Source organism: Xenopus laevis, chromosome 2S (genome assembly GCF_017654675.1).
Source record: "Xenopus laevis strain J_2021 chromosome 2S, Xenopus_laevis_v10.1, whole genome shotgun sequence".
Lineage (NCBI taxonomy): Eukaryota > Metazoa > Chordata > Amphibia > Anura > Pipidae > Xenopus > Xenopus laevis.
In genome coordinates, this window is record NC_054374.1 from 62,785,136 (window position 1) to 62,807,370 (window position 22,235).

The 22,235-nt window shown below is 38.4% G+C and overlaps 2 protein-coding genes across 9 annotated transcripts in view; one reads left to right on the plus strand and one right to left on the minus strand.

Moving 5' to 3' along the window:
- elk4.S (ELK4, ETS transcription factor S homeolog) overlaps positions 1–22,235 on the minus strand; it is a 301,246-nt gene that overhangs the window by 168,434 nt on the left and 110,577 nt on the right. The gene's annotated exons all lie outside the window — the stretch shown is intronic.
- The window catches only part of cdk18.S (cyclin-dependent kinase 18 S homeolog), a 93,193-nt gene that overhangs the window by 51,453 nt on the left and 19,505 nt on the right, over positions 1–22,235 (plus strand). For both annotated transcript variants that reach the window (XM_018249366.2, XM_041583875.1), the window contains exons 3-7: positions 818–951; positions 13,480–13,608; positions 19,772–19,828; positions 20,375–20,489; positions 20,911–21,005. In XM_018249366.2, coding sequence (XP_018104855.1) covers positions 818–951; positions 13,480–13,608; positions 19,772–19,828; positions 20,375–20,489; positions 20,911–21,005 — 530 coding nt within the window. The remainder of the gene's footprint in view (positions 1–817; positions 952–13,479; positions 13,609–19,771; positions 19,829–20,374; positions 20,490–20,910; positions 21,006–22,235) is intronic.

Genomic DNA, 22,235 nt, shown 5'->3' on the forward strand with positions numbered 1-22,235 from the left:
ACAACTCTTTGTGTGGGAAGCTGGCAAGCAATTTTAAATTCACAAGTGGGCAACAATGGAGGGATTTAAAGAGAAACAGATTTAATACAACTTGTTCCCAAAAGAGAAGCCTAATAAAGTCCCCATTCATATCTTGAACAGTGTATGATCTGCTTTTTAGTCCCTCTGGAGACCCATTTAGACAAAATATGGCACACATTCCAAATTGTTTATCCCTTTATGTTTTGTGGCTCTGTCTTTTGAAACAATCTAGTAGAAGCCAGTTGGCTTATTTAATGAATATATATATATATATATATATATATATATATATATATATATATATATATATATATATATAGAACCCTGCAACTTTAGTACACAGGAGATATGGGGGTTGAGAACAATGTTCATACAATTTTAAGGCAGCATTGGTTGTTACTAAATACATTAGAATATAGGAAATAATTCATTTTTAATTAATTGTATGTATTTATCTATGTGCTTAGGTACTTCAGTACACAGTTGAGATAAGGTCCCTGGCCCAAAAAAAGCTTCCACTTTATTATAACAATGGAAACAGCAGTTCTTTTGCAGAAATATTTCTTGTGGTTATTTGCAGAGATTAAATAGAGAACATGTAGGCCTGTTTGTTTTTGGCTCCATATGATAGTAATGTGGCGGTTAAGGGAGCTGATTATGGCAGTTCTTGGCCACCATTTCCACAATGCATGTTTCCATGGTTAATTTTTTCTGTGTTGAATTCTTTGAGGCAACATATAAGAATATATGTAACTAACACTATTGCAAAGCCCATGTTTCTGTTCTCCCTCCTTAGGCCTTGATCATTCCCACCTGCAGGTGGTACAGCTGAGCCCAGGAACTTCTGCTCTGTCTCCATCAGATGGCGAGGGTTTGTCTCCAACTGCACTGAGTTATAGGAAGACTGTTCAGCGCCGTCTCTCCATGGAGGTGATTGATCAAATACTTTATGGGCAGTCTGTATTACAATTCAAAATGAGAGTGTAGAATAAGATTTAATATGTATTTATAAGTATAAAGTAAAAAGCTGTGTTTGCTGTTGCTTTCTTTTTTAATTTACTTCTTTTGCATCATATGGTATTAGTCAATAAGGTTTTTAGTTTCCAACCTATCAATCTGGATTGCAGGATGGTTTTCAAAACCTTGTAGAGTAGAGGAAATGCTTTGTTGCTGTCTTTCCTTTAGTGCTTTTGCACGATCATAATCCAGTTAAGTGCTAGGTGCTTTATACCACTGTAAAAATATAATAATAAATCATGGAGTACTGTTTCATTCCAGGCTATAAAGAGTGTGGTATGACATTGCACTGTGATTTATAGCATGTGTTTAACACAGAACCTTTCTATCTGTCAGTCGATTTTAGAGGAAGTTCTTTGACAATCTGAATATAAACGTTTTAATTATTTACAGCTAGGAACTTAGATAACGTCTGGATATAGCTATTAAGTAGAATGGTAGAGATTAAAATAGAACAGAGAGTAATAAACCAAGAATGAATATTCAGAGATATAAATATATGGGTGATTACTTAACGTGGTACAGCAGAGAGCTAAGCGAATAGTGCAATATCATGCTAAAGCCACAATTTGTTTTGCAGACACTGAGTAGTATCTGCTCCTAGAGGAAATGGCAGGTATCAAGGTTACCCATACAAATGCATCTGTTTACATATAGTCATATGAAAAAGTTTGGGAACCCCTCTCAGCCTGCATAATAATTTACTCCACTTTCAACAAAAAAGACAGTGATATGGCTTTCATTTCCCAAGAACATCTGAGTACTGGGGTGTTTTCTGAACAAAGATTTTTAGTGAAGCAGTATTCAGTTGTATGAAATTAAATCAAAAGAAAAAAAATGAAAACTGTCTGTGCAAAAATCTGGGTACCCTTGAAATTTTGCTAATTTGAATGCATGTAACTATGGGGTGCCGTTTGTCCCAAATACATTCTGTATACAAAACTATCCCTAATACACAGAATGAACGTCTCTCATGTTATATAAGTATTTGTGACCAGACACAGAGAAAAAAAATATACAAAAGACTTATTTCTATTAAAGAATGAGAACAAAATCTGGTTAGTGCACAAAAGGATGTCATTATATCACAAACTCCATTCTGTACAGTTTAACAAGCAATCTGTCTCACAAATGTATAACCTCCATGTAATGGACGCACTTATGTGCAAAGTTACTTACAGAATGAATTATGTAAAAACAAAGTTGGACATAATATATAATAGTGTAACTAACTAGTGCTTTTCAAGCTAGATTTGACTGACAAAATAGATATCTGTGACAGAAAGCAAGATTTTATAGTACAGGATTCATTCTTTCCACAAAATGACAGTTTTGTTTCACAAAACAGATAAAATAACCATTCTGTGAAGCAACACTATCAGTCACATTCCTGAACCAATAAGAACAAAGCTTATTGCCATATACAAACAAGATGAGAAGTGGCCAGCTCTGCTCCACATGGCTAAGGCAAAGTATCTGACCTGCTATAGAGGGCGCCCTCTAATGTCCCCTTTGCTGCATAGTAATAAACATGAACAAACCTTTCCTAAAAGAGCTGCTGTTAAACACTACAGGTTCATAAATGGAAGTTTTTACAAATGGCTGAGAAATATAATGCTGCACTTATAATGATTGTAGAGAAAGAAAAGTATGCAAAACTTATATAAATATGATCATTTTAGGTGATATGGCTATTCTTATTGTAGTAACCTGCTTGTGTGGCCATTTTGGTTAAGGGTATTCCTGCTGTTTTGCCATTATCTTATGACTCATTCCTGTTCCTCTTCCTGTCTAAGCTGAGAGCAATAATGGGACAGGCCACACCCACCTGCGATGTTGTATTAAATGTACCAGAAGTTACTGTGCTTGTCTGGCTGCTTTGCCTGACTCTCAGAGTCAGTTATAAGTTTTGTATATGATGGTTAGACTCCAATGTCTCCTCCTAGCTGTAATCTTGCACCAATTAGCTTGTAGTAGTCTCTTAATAATGTGCTTAGCTATAGTTCAACTACTACATAATAGATTTAGCCAGAGACTTGGGACTGATCATGTGCATCACACATTGTGTATAGTATGATGTGTAGGTTATATGAGCAGCCACTCCTGAGTACTGTGTGTAAACAAAAGGCTTCAGGACTTCAACTTAACCTCCTTTTGCAAATTCGGATCTTTTCGCCGCTTCGGGACTTCAGCTTCGTCTTTTCGGCACTTCCGCATTATGTAATATGTGAAATGGCCGCATGGCTCGGGCGCTTGTAAAGGGGACCCAGCTCTTTGAAAAATGCCCGGGAACACTTGTCCCCCCTGCTGGCGGCCCTGGACATGCATGAGACATGGGCACAGTTGTGCTCTCTGCTCTAGTGTTGTGCCCCCCTCGACCCACTCTGATGTGAAAGGGTTAAGCACTGGGCAGGTAAGGGGACGGCATCATTAGAGTCTTTTGTTATAAATAAATATAAAGCATTGTGCAGCTTGTTGCTTCTATGTAAATAGATTTTGATCCCCTAAAATTGCCCCTGCCTAAATGACCCCCTTTTGTTTCCACACAGTACTCAGGAGTGGCTGCTCATTTAACCTAAACATCATACTATAGAGAATGCGTGACTGTGCACATGATCAGTCCCAAGTCTCTGGCTAAAGCTATTATGTAGTAGTTGAACCATACCTCCCAACATTTTGGAAATAAAAAGAGAGACAAAAAATTATTTTGCATGTAGTGCAGCAATTTTTTTGACCACACCCATTTTGTGGCCGCACCCCCTAATTACCATGTTCATTTTACAAAGTTTGGCAGGTTATAAAAATGTGAAAATATTTCTCCTTATCTCCTCCGTATTAACTGTTAAAATTACTTATTTTCTTATCTCAAAATTGTTATAAAGCATCTTAGTTGCACCTGTTAGGTGTACTGGCCTCTCTGCCAAAAGCCAATTAAGTTAGAAACTTTGTTTCTTTTTCTGGCTGTTCATTGCAGAGAAAAGAGGGACTTTCCAGTACAAATGAGGGACCTCAGGTTGAGCTGTCAAAAGAGGGACTGTCCCTCTGAAAAAGGGACAGTTGGGAGGTATGTGTGCACATGATCAGTCCCAAGTCTCTGGCTAAAGCTATTATGTAGTAGTTGAACTATAGCTAAGCACATTATTAAGAGACAACTACAAGCTAATTGGTGCAAGATTACAGCTAGGAGGAGACATTGGAGTCTAACTATCATATACAAAACTTATAACTGACTCTGAGAGTCAGGCAAAGCAGCCAGACAAGCACAGTAACTTCTGGTACATTTAATACAACATCGCAGGTGGGTGTGGCCTGTCCCATAATTACTCTCAGCTTAGACAGGAAGAGGAACAGGAGTGAGTCATAAGATAATGGCAAAACAGCAGGAATGCCCTTAACCAAAATGGCCACACAAGCAGGTTACTACAATAAGAATAGCCATATCACCTAAAATGATCATATTTATATAAGTTTTGCATACTTTTCTTTCTCTACAATCATTATAAGTGCAGCATTTTATTTCTCAGCCATTTGTAAAAACTTCCATTTATGAACCTATAGTTTTTAACAGCAGCTCTTTTAGGAAAGGTTTGTTCATGTTTATTACTATGCAGCACAGGGGACATTAGAGGGCGTCCTCTATAGCAGGTCAGATACTTTGCCTTAGCCATGTGGAGCAGAGCTGGCCACTTCTCATCTTGTTTGTATATGGCAATAAGCTTTGTTCTTATTGGTTCAGGAATGTGACTGACAGTGTTGCTTCACAGAATGGTTATTTTATCTGTTTTGTGAAACAAAACTGTCATTTTGTGGAAAGAATGAATCCTGTACTATAAAATCTTGCTTTCTGTCACAGATATCTATTTTGTCAGTCAAATCTAGCTTGACAAGCACTAGTTAGTTACACTATTATATATTATGTCCAACTTTGTTTTTACATAATTCATTCTGTAAGTAACTTTGCACATAAGTGTGTCCATTACATGGAGGTTATACATTTGTGCGACAGATTGCTTGTTAAACTGTACAGAATGGAGTTTGTGATATAATGACATCCTTTTGTGCACTAACCAGATTTTGTTCTCATTCTCTAATAGAAATAAGTCTTTTGTATATTTTTTTTCTCTGTGTCTGGTCACAAATACTTATATAACATGAGAGACGTTCATTCTGTGTATTAGGGATAGTTTTGTATACAGAATGTATTTGGGACAAACGGCACCCCATATGTAACTGCTCAGTATTGATTACTGGCAACACCAAATTGGTATTTAAGGTGGCCAATTGCAAGTTGTGCTCCTGTTTGACTCTCCTCTGAAGAGTGACACCATGGGATACTCAAAGCAACTCTCAAAAGATCTAAAAACAAAGATTTTCAGTATCAGTATGGTTTAAGGGAAGGCTACAAAAAGCTATCTAAAAAAGCTATAGGTTTAAACTGCCAGTTTCAGCTGTAAGGAATGTAATCAGGAAATGGAAGGCCACAGGCACAATTGCTGTAAAACCCAGGTCTGGCAGGCCAAGAAAAATACAGAAACGGCATATGCCGCATATTGTGGGAATGGTGACAGACAACCCAAAGATCACCTCCAAAGACCTGCAAGAACATCTTGCTGCAGATGGTGTATCTGTACATCGTTCTACAATTCAGCGCAATTTGCACAAAGAACATCTGTATGGCAGGGTGATGAGAAAGAAGCCCTTTCTGCACTCACAACACAAACAGAGTCGCTTGTTGTATGCAAAAGCTCATTTAGACAAGCTACAGTCATTTTGGAACAAAGTGCTTTGGACTGATGGAACAAAAATTGAGGTATTTGGTCATAACAAAAAGCACTTTGCAAGGCACAAGAAGAACTCCGCATTCCAAGAAAAACACCTGCTACCTACTGTCAAATTTGGTGGAGGTTCCATCATGCTGTGCGGCTGTATGGCTAGTTCAGGGACTGGGCCCTTGTTAAAGTAAAGTGTTGGATGAATTCAACCCAATATTCTTCAGGATAATGTTCAAGTTGAACTTACGCAGGGGTTGGATATTCCAACAAGACAATGACCCTAAACACACTTCGAAATCTACAAAGGCATTTATGGGATGGGATGATTTGAAGCAGGCCATGCTCGACAGCCATCAAATTGAACTGAACTGGAGAGATTTTGTATAGACAAATGGTCAAAAATATCAGACACTCATCAAAGGCTTTTGGAAGCTTTTTTTACATTTGCAAAAGGAGGCTAATATCTCTGTTGGGGTGCCCAAATTTATGCACCTGTCTAATTAGTTACGATGCATATTGCATATTTTCTGTTAATCCAATAAACTTTATGTCACTGCTGAAATACTACTATTTCCAGTGTCGGACTGGCCCATTGGGATACCAGGAAAACTCCTGGTGGGCCCAGGTGTCAGTGGGCCCTCCTGCTTCTAACCATTTGGCCTATTTCATTTCCATTCCCTATTTCTATGAGAACAAAGAGGCTAAATAGGTGGAATAATAGATTATAGTATGTAAAGAAAACAAACTAGGAGAATAGAAGCTGATTTAGGAATGAAGAACATTAGTACTAAGAGTGGGCCCCTGGTCTAAGGTTTTATGGTGAGCCCTTGGTCTAAGGTTTTTGGGTGGGCCCCTGGTGTCCCAGTCTGACACTGACTATTTCCATAAGGCATGTTATATATTAAAAGTTGCTACTTTAAAAGCTTAGCTAATGATAAACAAAACTCCAAAGAATTAAGAGAGGTTCCCATACTTTTTCATATGACTGTAATTATCACTGTTACGTATAGCATCACTAGCCATCTTGTTGTTGTTGGGGGGGGGGGGTTTACAGGTTGCATGAGCCTGTTTATAAGAATCTATTCGAATACTGTATGGATTTTTTTTATTTGGCAATCTTTTTAAAATGCATGTTTGTTTAAGTACCTGGACTGTTAATGGAAAAAAGGCCCACACTGGCCAACCTGTTACTTAAGTACAAATTTATTGTGTTGCATTATGCCTACAGCTGTGTGATAAAACAACAATTTTTATTCAGGAATATTCTGTCGTGTGGGCTCAAAACACAGGCTGTTTAATAAATACTTATAAAATAATACTAACAATAATTATTTGCTAACCAATTACTGCCACTAATCTTCTCCATCACCCCAACTCACCACTGGCAGGACCAGAACAGTTCTGTAATATGTGTATATAAATAAAAAGACACATCAAGAAGGGAAGTGCTGGTCCAGGAATTATTTTTATCAAATTGTGTTATATGTCTAAGGTTGACCATGCACCCCGAAAGTTACCAGATAAGAGTGCAGGAATTTGAGATATACAGTTAAGGCCCATAAATCTTTGGACAGAGACAACTTTTTTTCTAATTTTGGTTCTCTACATTACCACAATGAATTTTAAATTAAAACACTCAGATGCAGTTGAACTGCAGACTTTCAGCTTTAATTCAGTGGGTTGAACAAAAAGATTGCATAAAAATGTGAGGAACTAAAGCCTTTCTTTAACACAAACACCTAATTTCAGGGGCTCAAAAGAAATTGGACAAATTAAAAAACTGAAAATTAAATGTTCATTTCTAATACTTGTTGAAAACCCTTTGCTGGCAATGACAGCCTGAAGTCTTGAACTCATGGACATCAGCAGATTCTGGGTTTCCTCCTTTTTAATGCTCTGCCAGGCCATTACTGCAGCGGCTTTCAGTTGCTGTTTGTTTGCGGGCCTTTCTGTCCGAAGTTTAGTCTTCATCAAGTGAAATGCATGCTCAATTGGGTTCAGATCAGGTGACTGACTTGACCATTCAAGAATATTCCACCTCTTTGCTTTAATAAACTCCTGGGTTGCTTTGGCTGTATGTTTTGGGGCATTGTCCATCTGTATTATGAAACACCTCCCAATCAATTTGACTGCATTTGGCAGGATTTGAGCAGACAGAGTCTCTGAACACTTCAGAATTCATTTGACTGCTTCTATCCTGTGTCACATCATGGATAAACACTAGTGTCCCAGTGCCACTGGCAGCCATGCACGCCCAAGCCATCACACAGCCTCCACCATGTTTTATAGAGATGTGGTATGCTTTGGATCATGAGCTGTTCCACGCCTTCTCCATACTATTTCTTGCCATCATTCCGGTAGAGGTTGACATTGGTTTCATCTGTCCAAAAAATGTTTTTCTAGAACAGTGCTGGCTTTTTTAGATTTTTTTTTTTTAGCAAAGTCCAATCTTGCCTTTCTTTTCTTGAGGCTTATGAGTGGCTTGCATCTTGCAGTGCACCCTCTGTATTTACTTTCATGCAGTCCTCTCTTTATGGTAGACTTGGATATTGATACACCTACCTCCTGGAGATTGTTGTTCACTTGTTGTGAATGGGTTTTTCTTCACCATGGAAATGATTCTGCGATCATCCACCACTGTTGTCTTTCATGGACGTCCAGATCTTTTTGCGTTGCTGAGTTCACCAGTGCTTTCTTACTCAGGACGTACCAAACTGTAGATTTTCCAACTCCCAAAAATTGTAGCAATTTTCTCAGATGGTTTTTTTCTGTTTTTGCAGCTTAAAGGGGTTGTTCACCTTCCAAACACTTTTTCCAATTCCTTTGTTTTTAGATTGTTCCTCAGAAATAAAGACTTTTTTCAATTACTTTCCATTATTTATTTAACCTGTTTTAATCTAAGTTTAAAGTTAAATGTTCATATCTCTGGTGTTTGAGTCTTACAGCTCAGTAATTCAGGTGCAGACTCTAAACCGTTACAATTTTGCAACATTTAGTTGATACATTTCTCAGCAGCGTCTCTGGACTATTAGCAACTGTTATATCGATTTTGACAACTGCCTGTAATGAAACCCAGCGATTCTGCTCAGCAGGGACAAAGCTAAGAAATGTATCCACTAAATGTATCCATTTAGAACAGTTTACAGGGTTGGCACCCCCCCCCCCCCCCGGGCTGCTTCAAAAGGTGAAAAATGACACTTGACACTTCAATATTAGAAAAACGGTCACACATAGAAAATAGTAAGTCTTAGGAAAAAGTCATTATTTCTGGTGATCTATCCGAAAACAACTAGTTGTTTGAAGGTGAACTACCCCTTTAAGGATGGCTTGTTTCACCTGCATGGAGAGCTCTTTTGACCGCATGTTGTCTGTTCACAGCAAAATCTTCCACATACAAGCTCAAATCAACTCCAGGGCTTTTATCTGCTTCATTGATAATGACATAACAAAGGAATTGCCCACACCTGCCCATGAAATAGCCTTTGAGTCAATTGTCCAATTTCTTTTGAGCCCCTGAAATGAAGTGATTGTTTTAAAAAAAGGTTTTAGTTCCTCACATTTTTATGCAATCTTTTTGTTCCACCCACTGAATTAGAGCTGAAACTCTGCATCTGAGTTGTTTTATTTAAAGTTCATTGTTGTAATGTACAGAAACAAAATTAGAAAAAAGTTGTCTCTGTCCAAAGATTTATGGGCCTAACTGTCTAGTTACATAGTTACATAGTTAAATCTGGTGGAAAAAAGACAAAGTCCATCAAGTTCAACCCCTCCAAATGAAAACCCAGCACACACCCCTCCACCACCATACATGTATGTATGTATATACAGTATATATATATATATATATATATATATATATATATATATATATATATATATATATATATATATATATATATATATATGCTCACATTCGGCTGGGGTCTTTTGGAGTAGTTGAACTTGATGAACCCTATTTAAATATGTATGCTCTCTTATTGCTTTTACAATACAATGATTCTGCTTTGCACATCTTCCCTTTTTCCTCCCCCTTTTATCATGATCTTCTTTTTGGTTGTTCTTAAATATTTGGTTACCTGTTAAAGGGCAAGGCTGGACCCCAGGTCTGCAGTATGTAATAGTATCCCTTGTACCTGACCGCTAAAGTAATATGTTTAAAGGGGTTGTTGACATTCCAAACACTTTTTTCAGTTTAGTTGTTTTCAAATTCATCACCTTAAATAAAGACTTTTTTCAATTGCTTTCCATCTTTTCTTTTTTACCGTTTTCCCAAAATTTAAGTTTCAAGTTTAGTTTTCCTGTCTCAGTCTGGCAGCTCAGCGATCCAGGAGCATCTGAACTGTTACAATTTGCTACATTTAGTTGATACAATTAGTTGATACATTTCTATGGCATATTAGCAACTATTGTATCAATTCTAACAGCTGCCTTTAATGAAACTCAGGGATTCTGCTCAGCAGGGGCAAAGAGAACATATGTATCAACTAAATGTATCGATTTAATACAGTTAAAGGTGTGGTTCACCTTCACAGAAAAATCATCAAACATAATGCTGGGCACAAATCAAGCATTTTTGTAATTTACATGCATAATCTCAAATGAATGGCTGGAGATACTTAATATCGCACTGAACTGAATTACAGAACGAACAGAAGGGTTTACCGACACTATGCAGGATTATTCCCCCTCCTCTTCAGAACTTACTACTTCACTGTGGTCTGCTTTCTTCATGCCTGTTTAACCAATTACGAACAGTGAGGGAGGGAGGGAGGGAGTGTCAGGAACAGTAGTGGAATAAGGCGAAAAGAATTAGGGAGGGCCATTGTGAGGCTCAGAGTATTGACCTCTGCTGTGGACTTACACAGAATACATGCCCACACACTTTGCAATGGGGAAAGGATAAGAGCAAACACGCAGTATACCTGGCAATAAATCATTGTTTCAAAAGCGTTTTTATTAAAAATAAAAGGTTGAGAATCAGATAATGCCTGTTTTATTAAACTTAATATTATTTTTATTGAAGGTGAACCACCCCTTTAAAGAGTCAGCGACCCCCCTCCCAGAGCTGCTTTAGAAGGTGAAATGATCTGATCATGCACCAAAATTCAGCACCCCGAGCGTGTCACAAATTCTTACTCTCTTTTTACTTCTCTCGTGAATATTATTTAAGTGCATACGCCACCTGGTGATTCTACATTCTGCGCATGTTCAGAAGTCTTCATGACATTTTTTTTACTCAAGTCAATGGTTTTTATTACAATGTGGCAATTGAACTGAAAAAGGCCTTAACATAGAGGAGAATGGTTGTGATAGATAGCAAGACTGAAGGGTATGCCTTTCAATAGAGGTAAACTCTTTAGTAGCCATTCTTTCTCTTTGATGCCCTTTCCCATTTATTTTCCCATTAGTTAACCCCCTTATCCTCTTATTTGTTCATCTTCAGAGATTGTTGTGTAATATTTGTCTAAGCTTTTATGTATGTTTGTCTGAATTGTTAAGTATATTCTTTGTTGTGAATGGTTTAGTTTTTTTTGAGGAGGAGGTGCACTGTGAACAGTATAAATTTGTAGGAGGAGAGTTTCCACAACCAAAGCAGACTCCATAACCTGAATGTTTCCATTTTGCTTAAGCTTTTATATGTATGCTGCATACATACTGAAGTGTCAGTTCTGCTTGCTGTATTGTTTACTGTTACAGTATTTCGTAGTATATGCACAGGAAACCATTTTTAGGGCACATGTTTTTAACCACAGCAATAACAACAAACTTTGCCCTGATGTTGGAGATGCAAAAATCTAAACCAACTAGTTACTGTTGGCATTTGGGTGAAAATTTCAACCATCACAGAAAGGGGGACTTATATTGCCTAGTACAATGCCTGTTATATGGGCCTCTTTATCAAATTTTGGTTTGGAAGTCCTTTAAACATCTTTGCAAGACTAAGACTATGCACATGCTCAGTGTGGTCTTGGTTACTGCTTAGGGATCGTCATAAATTATCAAAACAGTCAAATAATATCTGCCATAGAAGCAGATACAAGACTGATTAATAATGAGAATAGGCAGACTGCACTAGGTCCTGTGTTGTCATGTAATCTATTGTGGATTTTATAATTTTTTTGTTTTGTATTTAATACAAACTTTCTCCCAACTCTCTCCCAACCAGTGGCTGCAGCAAAAAAAAATCCTCCAAATAGAATCCCAGTTCATCTGCTTAAATCTGGCTCCATGAGCTTTGTCCCTGCAGGTGGAGGTGGAAACAGAGGATGTAAAGGCAAAAATAAAATAGCATTTTTACTTTATTAACTGAAATAAAAACCTATCCCCAATATACTTCAAGTAAAAAAAATCTGTACAGTTTTTATAAGAAACCTGACTGTATGCAGTGAAATTCTGCCTTCATTTACTTGCTCTGACTGCTGCAGATATTAATCACTACATGGTTTCTGGCTGTTCTACATGGAAATAAACAAACCTGCTCCCCCCCCCGTTGCCGTTTGAAAGTATGATCGTTTCCCTGCAGAGCAGTTAGGGACCGTCTGAAGTTTCCTATTCCCAGCAGTCAGAAGAACAAATAAAACGAAGGGGGAATTTCACTGCATACAGTCAGGTAGACATTATTTAATTACCGTATATACTCGTGTATAAGCCGACCCGAGTATAAGCCGAGGTACCTAATTTTACCTATGAAAACCAGAAAAACTTATTGACTCGAGTATAAGCCTAGACACAACTCAGAAAAGTCTCAGAAATATCAAACAGTCGGTTTAATGTTAAAAATCAAGCCATGATGCTTAAAACATTAATTCATCGTACAATGATAAAAAAAAAACCTCTGGTAGATGAAATAGATATATTAAGAAGACAGCTGCCTTACCGGTAAATTTGCTCCAATGGGAGGGGAGAGTCAGGAAGCTGCTCCCTGTAGTAGGCGCTGATCGCCTTCAAAGATTTTACACTGGTGGGGCCGGGCTGCCCAGAGTTGTTAGTGGGTGGGAGGGGAAGCTGCTCTCTGCTGCTGGGCCCCTTCAAAGTTTAATCGATCGCTGGGGTAGGGGCAGCCCGGAGATGCTGGCAGGCAGAAGGGGAGAGCCGGGGATACTGCTTCCTGCAGCCGGCGCCGGGCCCCTCCAAGATTTTTTGCGGGGGGCCGGCCCGGAGTTGTTACGTCGCTGAGCTGATGACGTCAGCGTGCGCACCACCCGCACTTCAGCTGGCAGCGTGACACACACTCCTTGCGCTGTTGCTCTTTCTTCGCGGCGGATAAATGCCATTGTTTCTGGCTGGGAGGGGGATGTTCCCCGTTGGCTCCTTAGGATCGGGGTCCCATGGATGGGTTGCGGGCCCCATCCGGAGTGCAGGCACAGCTACAGATCATGTGGGATTCATGATCTCTACAAATTTACCGGTAAGGCAGCTGACCCGCGTATAAGCCGAGGTAGGATTTTCAAGCACATTTTGGGTGCTGAAAATCTCGGCTTATACGCGAGTATATACGGTAAAGTATATTGGAGATAGGTTTCTTTTTCATTAAAGAAAGTAAAAATGGGATTTCATTTTTTTGCCTTTACAAACCCTTTTACTACCTTGGCAGCAGTCTAGGCACTGATTAAATGTACTTTTAATTAACAAGCAGGCATAAGAGAATGTCCATGTGTTTCCTTTGTAGGATGTGAGCAAGAAGCTTTCTCTGCCGATGGATATCCGATTGCCCCCAGAGCTTCTGGACAAGCTGCAAATAAACAGTCCAGATGATGACCCAAAACCCCTGAGCCGGTTACTAAGAAGAGCTTCTCTGGTAAGTGTAAATTATAGAACTGACTATAATGGGCTTTATGATATGAACTTTTCTTCTGCAAGTAATCCCGTGATGCATGGTGATGTTGTCAGTGCTTTGTGTGATCAGTGAAGTTCACTCCATGCTTTTCGAAGTTACCTCTATGAATCAACACAAACATCTGTTACTGTAATGGCTAATACTATTCTATTGGTTTCTGTTTACAGAGTTCTGTATCCTTCCTGCCCCCATACTGAAATTCTGAAACAGCTTAGCCACTTGGGATAGAACTAGGGATTTGTTCTGTCTTTGGTACAAACAAAATTGGAAAAAATTGGAAAAACACAAGGATAAGGCTAATGTCACATAGGGTTGTTTTTTTTTAGCTGGCTTAAATATGTGTGCCATATTCCTTGAATCCTTTTCCAGCAAGTTTATTTTTGAGGTTGATAAACCACCCCTCCTTTAATTTTACTCAAGGCTACTACTATGAAGGGATTTTTAAACTACAGGAACACAACTATATAACTATTATATAATAACATAATACAATAGTATGATTGCCATTATTGTAACAAACATTGAGAAACACATTTCTGGTAAGCAACACATTACCACATTGATCTCAAAATGTATTGCTTAAATACATTAAATGTATTACTTGAATAAATAGTACTTCTGTACTATTATAGTAATCTGCTCAATACTGTACACGAGATTGCTGTTAAACAATCTATCTTGGTGAATTACATTGGTTTTCACTTATGTAGTTCCCTGTAGGGTATAAAATTCAGTCACCTTGTTCTGTCCCTAGCTTTAACTGTCACTGTTCATGTCAGGGAGTATTGATAGTGCTCTGACTCATATTCACCTTTATCATTAGACAAGGATATGATGTGGCATCTCAAAGTCATCAGGAACAGTATACAGAACACTTGGCTAAACAGTTTGTAACACAAAAAATGCACAGCCAAGAATACCTATAACAGAATGTGGCTTTGACATTGTTTTAGAACTAGTAATTGAAGAACCAGGTTAGAATGTTCCTAGTACCAGAAAGTACAGTTGTTATGACATTAAAATCAAACCTGCTTTATTATGATTACAAAACAGTTCTGTTTTTTAATAAATTTTTTTCTTTTGTTCATTAGAGGGAGCTGTTGTTCCATCACATTGCTTTTCTTGACTTTAATACTAGCCACAGTCTTTGATTTTTCATCTAGTTTGTTGGATTTCCAAGCATGATGTATGAATATCTGTTTTTGTGTTAAAGAATTATTTTGACATCTCAGCCCACTATTGGGTCATCAGCAATTACAGAAATTGATGGACTACACTTGTGATCACTAGTGATCTAATTGATTTATCAGTGCAGTTTGACATAGCACTTGTGTGGCCATATTACACTAATATCCAGCTAGTTGTCCCATGGGCAATAAGTATCCATTACTTTAGTCTGCAAGGTCTTTTATCTTTAACACTACATTTATAAGGAGCAGAAACTTTTACAGTAAAAAAAAACAAATGACCAAAACTCTCTGTTCTTTGTTTGCATACCCTTGACTGTGCTAATGAGCTCAAGCAAAAGTTAATCAGCACTCATCCTACTTCTGAATTAAAGGCCCAGTTTAAAAGTAACACATAAGAACTATGTTTTTACTACTCCTGCTGCATTTGCAGGAGCATTAAGGGGTGCAGAAATGTGCCTACCCTCAACAACCCCTGGCATGCAGAGACCTGGAGCAATTCAACTAACATGGAAGGCATGGCAAAAAGTGCAGTAACGTCTCATCATGACACAATTTCCCTTCCCAATGGTGTATCTACCAGGGGTGTGTGGGGGATGCCTGTGCCCAGGAGTGCTGCGCCAATGAATCAAGTTGAGAAACTCATCTCAGGTAGCACTAGACTGGTTAGCGGGGGTGACAAAAATGACACTCCTGGTGATTTTAACAGCTAAATTTCCCATTTTCAAACCCTTATAGCACAATTGCGCTCCCCTCGCTAGCACCCTGGATCCCCTCCAGTGCCAAGAAATTTGAGTTCACATGGGTTGGGGGGGGGGCCGCAGCAGCAAGCTGCCTCAGGTAGCAAAGGGGCTGAGAAATGTTTTTGATCCAGAAGTGATGTCAGCAGATGTGACATCATGTGCATGTGCAGAGCATCTCCTGAAGCCAAAGATTTTGTATTGTGCATGATACAAATAGTAAATCGATCTGTTGATGTCACAGAAATGTTCTGTGCATGGGCACATCAGATTTTTAACCCTGCAAGTCATCTGAAATCATGGAAGAAGACCAAGGGTGGAGCCCAAATCTGGTAACTCCCCAGAAAAATAGGGGGGGGACAACTTTGCCTTGGGGCCCATATGAGCCAAGAAGAAAGTAAATCTTGGATGGGAGAGCCAGAGATTTTTTTGCATGAGTGTGTGCATTATGCGAGGGGCACAAGTCCGAGGGGGTCCAGTTGCACATCCTGCTCTCAGGCACAAACTACATTCGTTATTCCACTGTCTCTTCCTATATGTTATATGGATTGTGGGAGGAACCCCAGAGAAACCCCAGTACCCAGAGGAAACAACACACACAAAGAAGGTAACAACATACAAAATCCTTGCAGTGGTGATGTAGGGGCAGCCCAAAGCCCGCTGGAATGAGGGTCGGGCATGTTTGGTGGCTGGACTTCCGCATGATGTCCTCGGGTCCAGGCTGAACTTTAGCTTCTGTTCTCCCCGCCTGTGATCTTCTTCTGCACCACTTCTGCGCACAACTTTTTATATACTCACGCAGGCCCCATCCAAACCCTTTGGATGTTGGGGCAGGGTATATAAAAAGGGGAGTATGCCGGGTTAGGATCAAATGCAGGTTGAGTTTTTTTGCACCCGCACATCATTATCTTGTAAGTAGTTGTTGGAATTTAACTCTGCTGCAAGGACCAGTAACATAAAAATGCAAGGTTTTATATGTATTGAAACAAATTATCTGTAAATTACAATTTACTGTAAATTGACTGTAAATTGTAGCTGGCTGTTGCAGCCTTTCTGTACAACAGTACATTTTTCTAGTGACTTGGCATTTATATAAACAATAGTCCCATCATGAAGTTTGATAAAGGGCTGGTGTAAAGCCCAAAACATTGTCTATTTTTGGCCCAATAAAACACTGCTTTTTTATATAGTAAAGTATATATAAAGTATGCAGTGCTTCTATAAAAACAGCTCAAGCTTGGTGATCTCTTCACTGGAGCATGTGGATACCCCAAGGTGCTGCCCATCTTGAGGCCCCATGCAATTAAGTTAGCAGGGACTGCCCCCAAAAGGGGCCCAGGTTAATTGCTAACTGCCTACCCAGGGCCTGTTGACTTTTTCTGCTGTAAAATGGACTAGCTCACTAGTACAATTAGCAATTAGCTGGGAATAATACCAATTTGACATTGCAAAGATGTAATATGGGTGGGTGAGCAGGGCATCTATCAAGAAACAAGATATTCTTGCGTCTTTGAAATATCATTTATTTTTCATGGATTGCATCGTTCTTCAGTTGATTTAGTTGTCATCTAGGATTTAGTATTTGCAGCTTTGTTGACATTTTTAAAACATTGAGGCTTCATCATCACTTTCTAATCACAAGGGATTTTAATTTTTCATTTTACTGGCATCTGCATTTGTTGTAAACAAAACAGTAAGTTGCATATTACTGAGCTTTCCTCCATAACAATCTTCTCCTGAACATTGAAGCAGAATGTTTTGTCATCTGTGTTAAAAATGTTACACAAAAGTACATAACCCTCAAATTACCTTAAATTCTCTGCTGGTACTTTTCTATATTTATACAAACGAGCATTAATCATGCTCGATCCCAGCTCTCCTGCCAACTATCGTCATTTGCATCCAAATTATTGGAAAGGCGCCAGCATCTCACTCACAACTCCCTTTTCAAACCCCTGCAACCTGGTTTCCGCCCAACACACTCGACTGAAACTGCACTCACAAAGTAACCAATGATCTTTTACCGTCAAAGTCTGAAGGTCACTATTCCATACTAATCCTTCTAGATCTCTCTGCAGCCTTTAACACAGTTGACCACCCGCTCCTCCTAGACATTCTATACTCTGCTGTCATTCATGACACTGCTCTTTCATGGTTTACATCTTTTTTTCATTTTTGGTCGTTCCTTTAAAGTTGCTTTCTCTAACTCAACTTCTACTATATCCTCTCTCTGTTGGAGTTCCTCAAGGTTCTGTCTTAGGCCCTCTGCTGTTCTCACTCTATACTACTTCTATAGGAAAACTTCAGTCGTTTGGACTTCAGTATCACCTTTATACTGATGACACCCAACTCTACTTGTCTTCTCCTGACCTCTCTCCTTCTGTCCTTTCCTAAGTTACAGACTGCCTCTCTGCTGTCTCCTCTTGGAAGTCTCAGCAACACCTGAAACTGAATCTTTCAAAAACAGAACTTATTATATTTCCTCTAAGATCTTCCTGTCTCTCAGATCTCACTCACAATTAATAACATCACCTTTCATTCAATCACATATGCACGCTTCCTAGGAGTTTTCCTAGACTCACATCTGTCTCTTTCACCACACATCCAAACACTTACAAAATCTTGTCGTATTCAGCTGTGCAACATTGCCTGAATACAACTGTATCTCAGTTCAGCCAAACCAGCCAAAAAACGTAAAAAAAAAAAACAACCAAAAAACTTATCCAATCTCTTATTATCTCCCACCTTGATTACCTACTCTTAGCAGGTTTTCCAACAAGTCTCCTTTCACAACTCCAATCTGTTCATCTAGACTCATTCATCTATCTCACCACTCAATATCAGCTGCTCCCCTATGCATATTCCTTCACTGGCTTCCAATATTCTCTAGAATCAAATTCAAACTACTCATACTTACATTCAAGGCTGTAACAGCGAAGTCCCTCCCTATACTTTATCTCTGATCTTAAAATACACTCCTTTATGCAATGTTTGCTCTGCTTCTGACCTTCACCTCTCTTCTCCTCTCATCACTTCAGCCCATTCTCGTCTACAAGACTTCTCTCGGGCTTCTACTTTTCTCTGTATCTCTATACCTGGAACGCTCCCTAAAGACCCAACTTTAGGGAGCGTCTCAGTTGTACCCAAACCTTTAGTTTGCCCACTCTAATCCTATTGTACTCTGTAAACCCTTGTTTGTTGCTATTCACCATTTGTTCACTGAACCTAATCTGATCTCTGTTACTAATGTAAAGCGTAACTATAAATATACTGTATACAAATAAATGATGATGATGAAGATAACAGGGAGTCTGGTTTTCTTTCCAATTTATGACAGTGTCCACTTTTTTTTTTATTCACATACAACTTTATACGTACACCATAATATAAACGTTGTTTTGCCAAAAAAAATAAAACTTATAGGTGATATTTTTCAGAAAGGGCATTAATAAGTACATATTCCTCTTTTTATTCTTCTACCACCCCTCTCCCACCATCTGTTGTGGTGACATTCTGTTTACTTGCTTACTGATCACTGCCTATAACAACGGAAAATGGGCGGCAGTCACAAGCAAGACAGTTGCACCAGGGATGCAATGTACTCAGGAGTCTTTGCATCTGGCAACCATGCACACAGTAACTTACACTGGATTTTCTGCCCAGGGCAAACAGAATTTGGATAAGTAAGCATATCAGTCGGTGTACCACGGGCTTTTCTCCCTAATTCACATATCTTTCTGCTCTTTATAACTGCTTTTACCACAGTGTAGGAATAATTTACTAATATAAGTTCAGTAGCAAATAGCTGTATTAATCACAATATACAGGATATATACAATCTAAAATTTACAATCAAAGCTTATTACTAATTAATAAAAAATGCGACCCTGTGATTATACAAATGAATATTTTATCAGGAGGATTTGTGGGAAGGCCACAAAGTTTAAAGGCAACAAGCTGACCACTTGCCACATTGATGGGGCTCCAGTTTCTTTAATCAAAGATCAAAGTGCGGGTCGAGGGGTTGGTGCAGCTCCCAGGCAGTTCTCATACACACACATGGACCAATCAGTATGCATTCACCTAGGGGTGCATGCATTTGTAATCTGGCCCTGTTTAACTTGACAAAGAACTTGGTGGGTTTTTTTTCAGGAGAAGTAAGAAATGCTGTAATTTAATAAACTTTGTGTTTTGCAGTCTGACATTGGGTTTGGAAAACTGGAGACATACATAAAGCTGGACAAATTGGGAGAGGTAAGAGAGTATTCGCCACATTTCTTACATTATTAAAGGAAAGCTTAATTGCATATGACTGATCATGACAAATGTGGTTTATATATATAAGTAAATAGTGTTTTAGACTATGGGGTCCAGAACCACTGAGTGGGAAAGCCATAAATTATTTTGCAAGATTGGCACTAACCAGGAATTGTTATTTAGTGTTATAAAGTGCATTATTTAGCATGATAACAGGCACAAGGTGGCAACAGCAATTCAGAAAGGCAAAAATTCCATGCATCATTTTGGCACATTTGGTTATATCCATAACAGAATGATTTTATTGGACTGTACAAATGTTATTTGTTCTAGTTATGTATCATATAATAAATATAAAACAATAATCTTCCAGTCACAATGCCCCTTGTAACTGAAAATACATTTTTTTCTCATTACCATACTAGAATTTCCAGGAAAAAAATGCAATGAATTTATGAAATTATTATCTATACCAAGAAACCCTGTTATGGTTAAGGACTACAGGTTAAAGCTAAGAGTCTAAAGCAAACTTTGTATTTGTAGGGAACCTATGCCACTGTCTTCAAAGGTCGCAGCAAACTTACAGGGAACCTGGTAGCCCTGAAGGAGATCAGACTGGAGCATGAGGAAGGCGCACCCTGCACAGCAATCAGAGAGGGTAAGGTAGAGAAGTTTAATGGGATGGGATGTACCAAAGACAAATGATAAGAGAAGGCACTCTTATTATTGTCCTCTAGGATGAAAGTAACTCTTTTGAATAAGACTTTGGAGAATACTTAGGAAATAACAAACTCCCTACTGCAAATTAAAGGATTTTTCAGGTCAACGAAAAAACATAAAGTCTCAAGGCCATAGTTTGGGGGTTATGGATGACTTCTAATGTGGATGCTAGATGTTATGGTATGTCTGCATTATTTATTAAATTATCCAAGTTTCAGGGAGTCATTCGACATGGTTAACATCACTAAGCACCATTTCTAACTGATTACATCACTAAATACATCTATAAAGATATATTTTCATGGTATTTATTATTGTGCATAACAAATATATAACAAGCTACTTTTTCTCATTCCTAGTTTCGCTTCTGAAGAATCTTAAACATTCCAACATTGTAACACTGCATGACATCATCCACACAGAATACTGTCTCACTCTTGTATTCGAGTACTTGGTAAGAGGAAAACTCAAAGCTAAATTTTTGCTATCATCCGTTCTTTGCATACATTTTATTGTATTACATTTCTTTTGTGTTGCATGAAACACATTCCAAAAAATAATTCTCTGGCACGAATCCCATTTCTTTATTTCCTTCTTGTATTTGGTAAATAAATATAAATAAAATATAATATTGTATTAAAATTGGTATATTCTCAAACTATGGTGCATTTGAGCTGAATAGGAACTCCTCTGTCTCTCTAGAGACTAATGTGTTATATGTATGTAAAATGCTATAAATACAGAGTAGGTTGCTCATGGTCAACCTGGTGTTGGAGGCTAAAGCTGGCCATAGACGTAAAGATCTTTAAAAGATCTTTTGTTTATCGTGAGACCACGATTATCTCGAAACGATTGTTTAAATGTACGATGTGTCCAACAAGTAAAAAGACCATTTCAGGCGATATTGCCAGCAAAACCTAGGGGAGCTGCCTGCTTGGCCCTGCAAACATAGATAGATTGCACTGGGACGGATAAAGATTTTTTAACCTGGCCGATCAATTTCCTGACAGATGTCGGACAAAAATCGTAAGATGTACGATCGTTCAAATCCCACTAACTTCACGATAATTTGACGAATTGGTCGGATTTCGCTAAAATAGTTTGTTCGGCAAAGAAAATTCTTTGCGTCTATGGGGACCTTAAGGGTTTTTAGACATTATCTCTGGGCTACCCAGACACTGAATAGCAGGTAAAACAATACACATACTAGGATAAACTTAAAGGAATTGTTCAGTATACAAATAAAAATTAGGTAAATAGATAGGCTGTGCAAAATAAAAAATGTTTCTAATATACTTAGTTTGCCAAAAATTTAATGTATAAAGTCACAGTGACTGGATGTCTAACACTATAGCCAGAATTAATTCCTGCTTTGCAGCTCTCTTCTTTTCCACTGATTGGTTACCAGGCAGTAACCAATCACTGACTTAAGGGGGACTACATGGGTCATAACTGTTTGCTTTTGAATCTGAGCTGAATGCTAAGGATCAGTTGCAAACTCACTGAACAGTTATGTCCCATGTGCCCCCCTTCAAGTTTCAGAGTTAGAGCTAAAAAGCAGGAAGTTCTGTTATGTTAGGCATCCAGTCACTCCAGCCTTTATACATTAAATATTTGGCTGATTATATTAGAAACATTTTTTATTTTGCACAGCCTATCTATTTACCCAGTTTTTATTTTTACA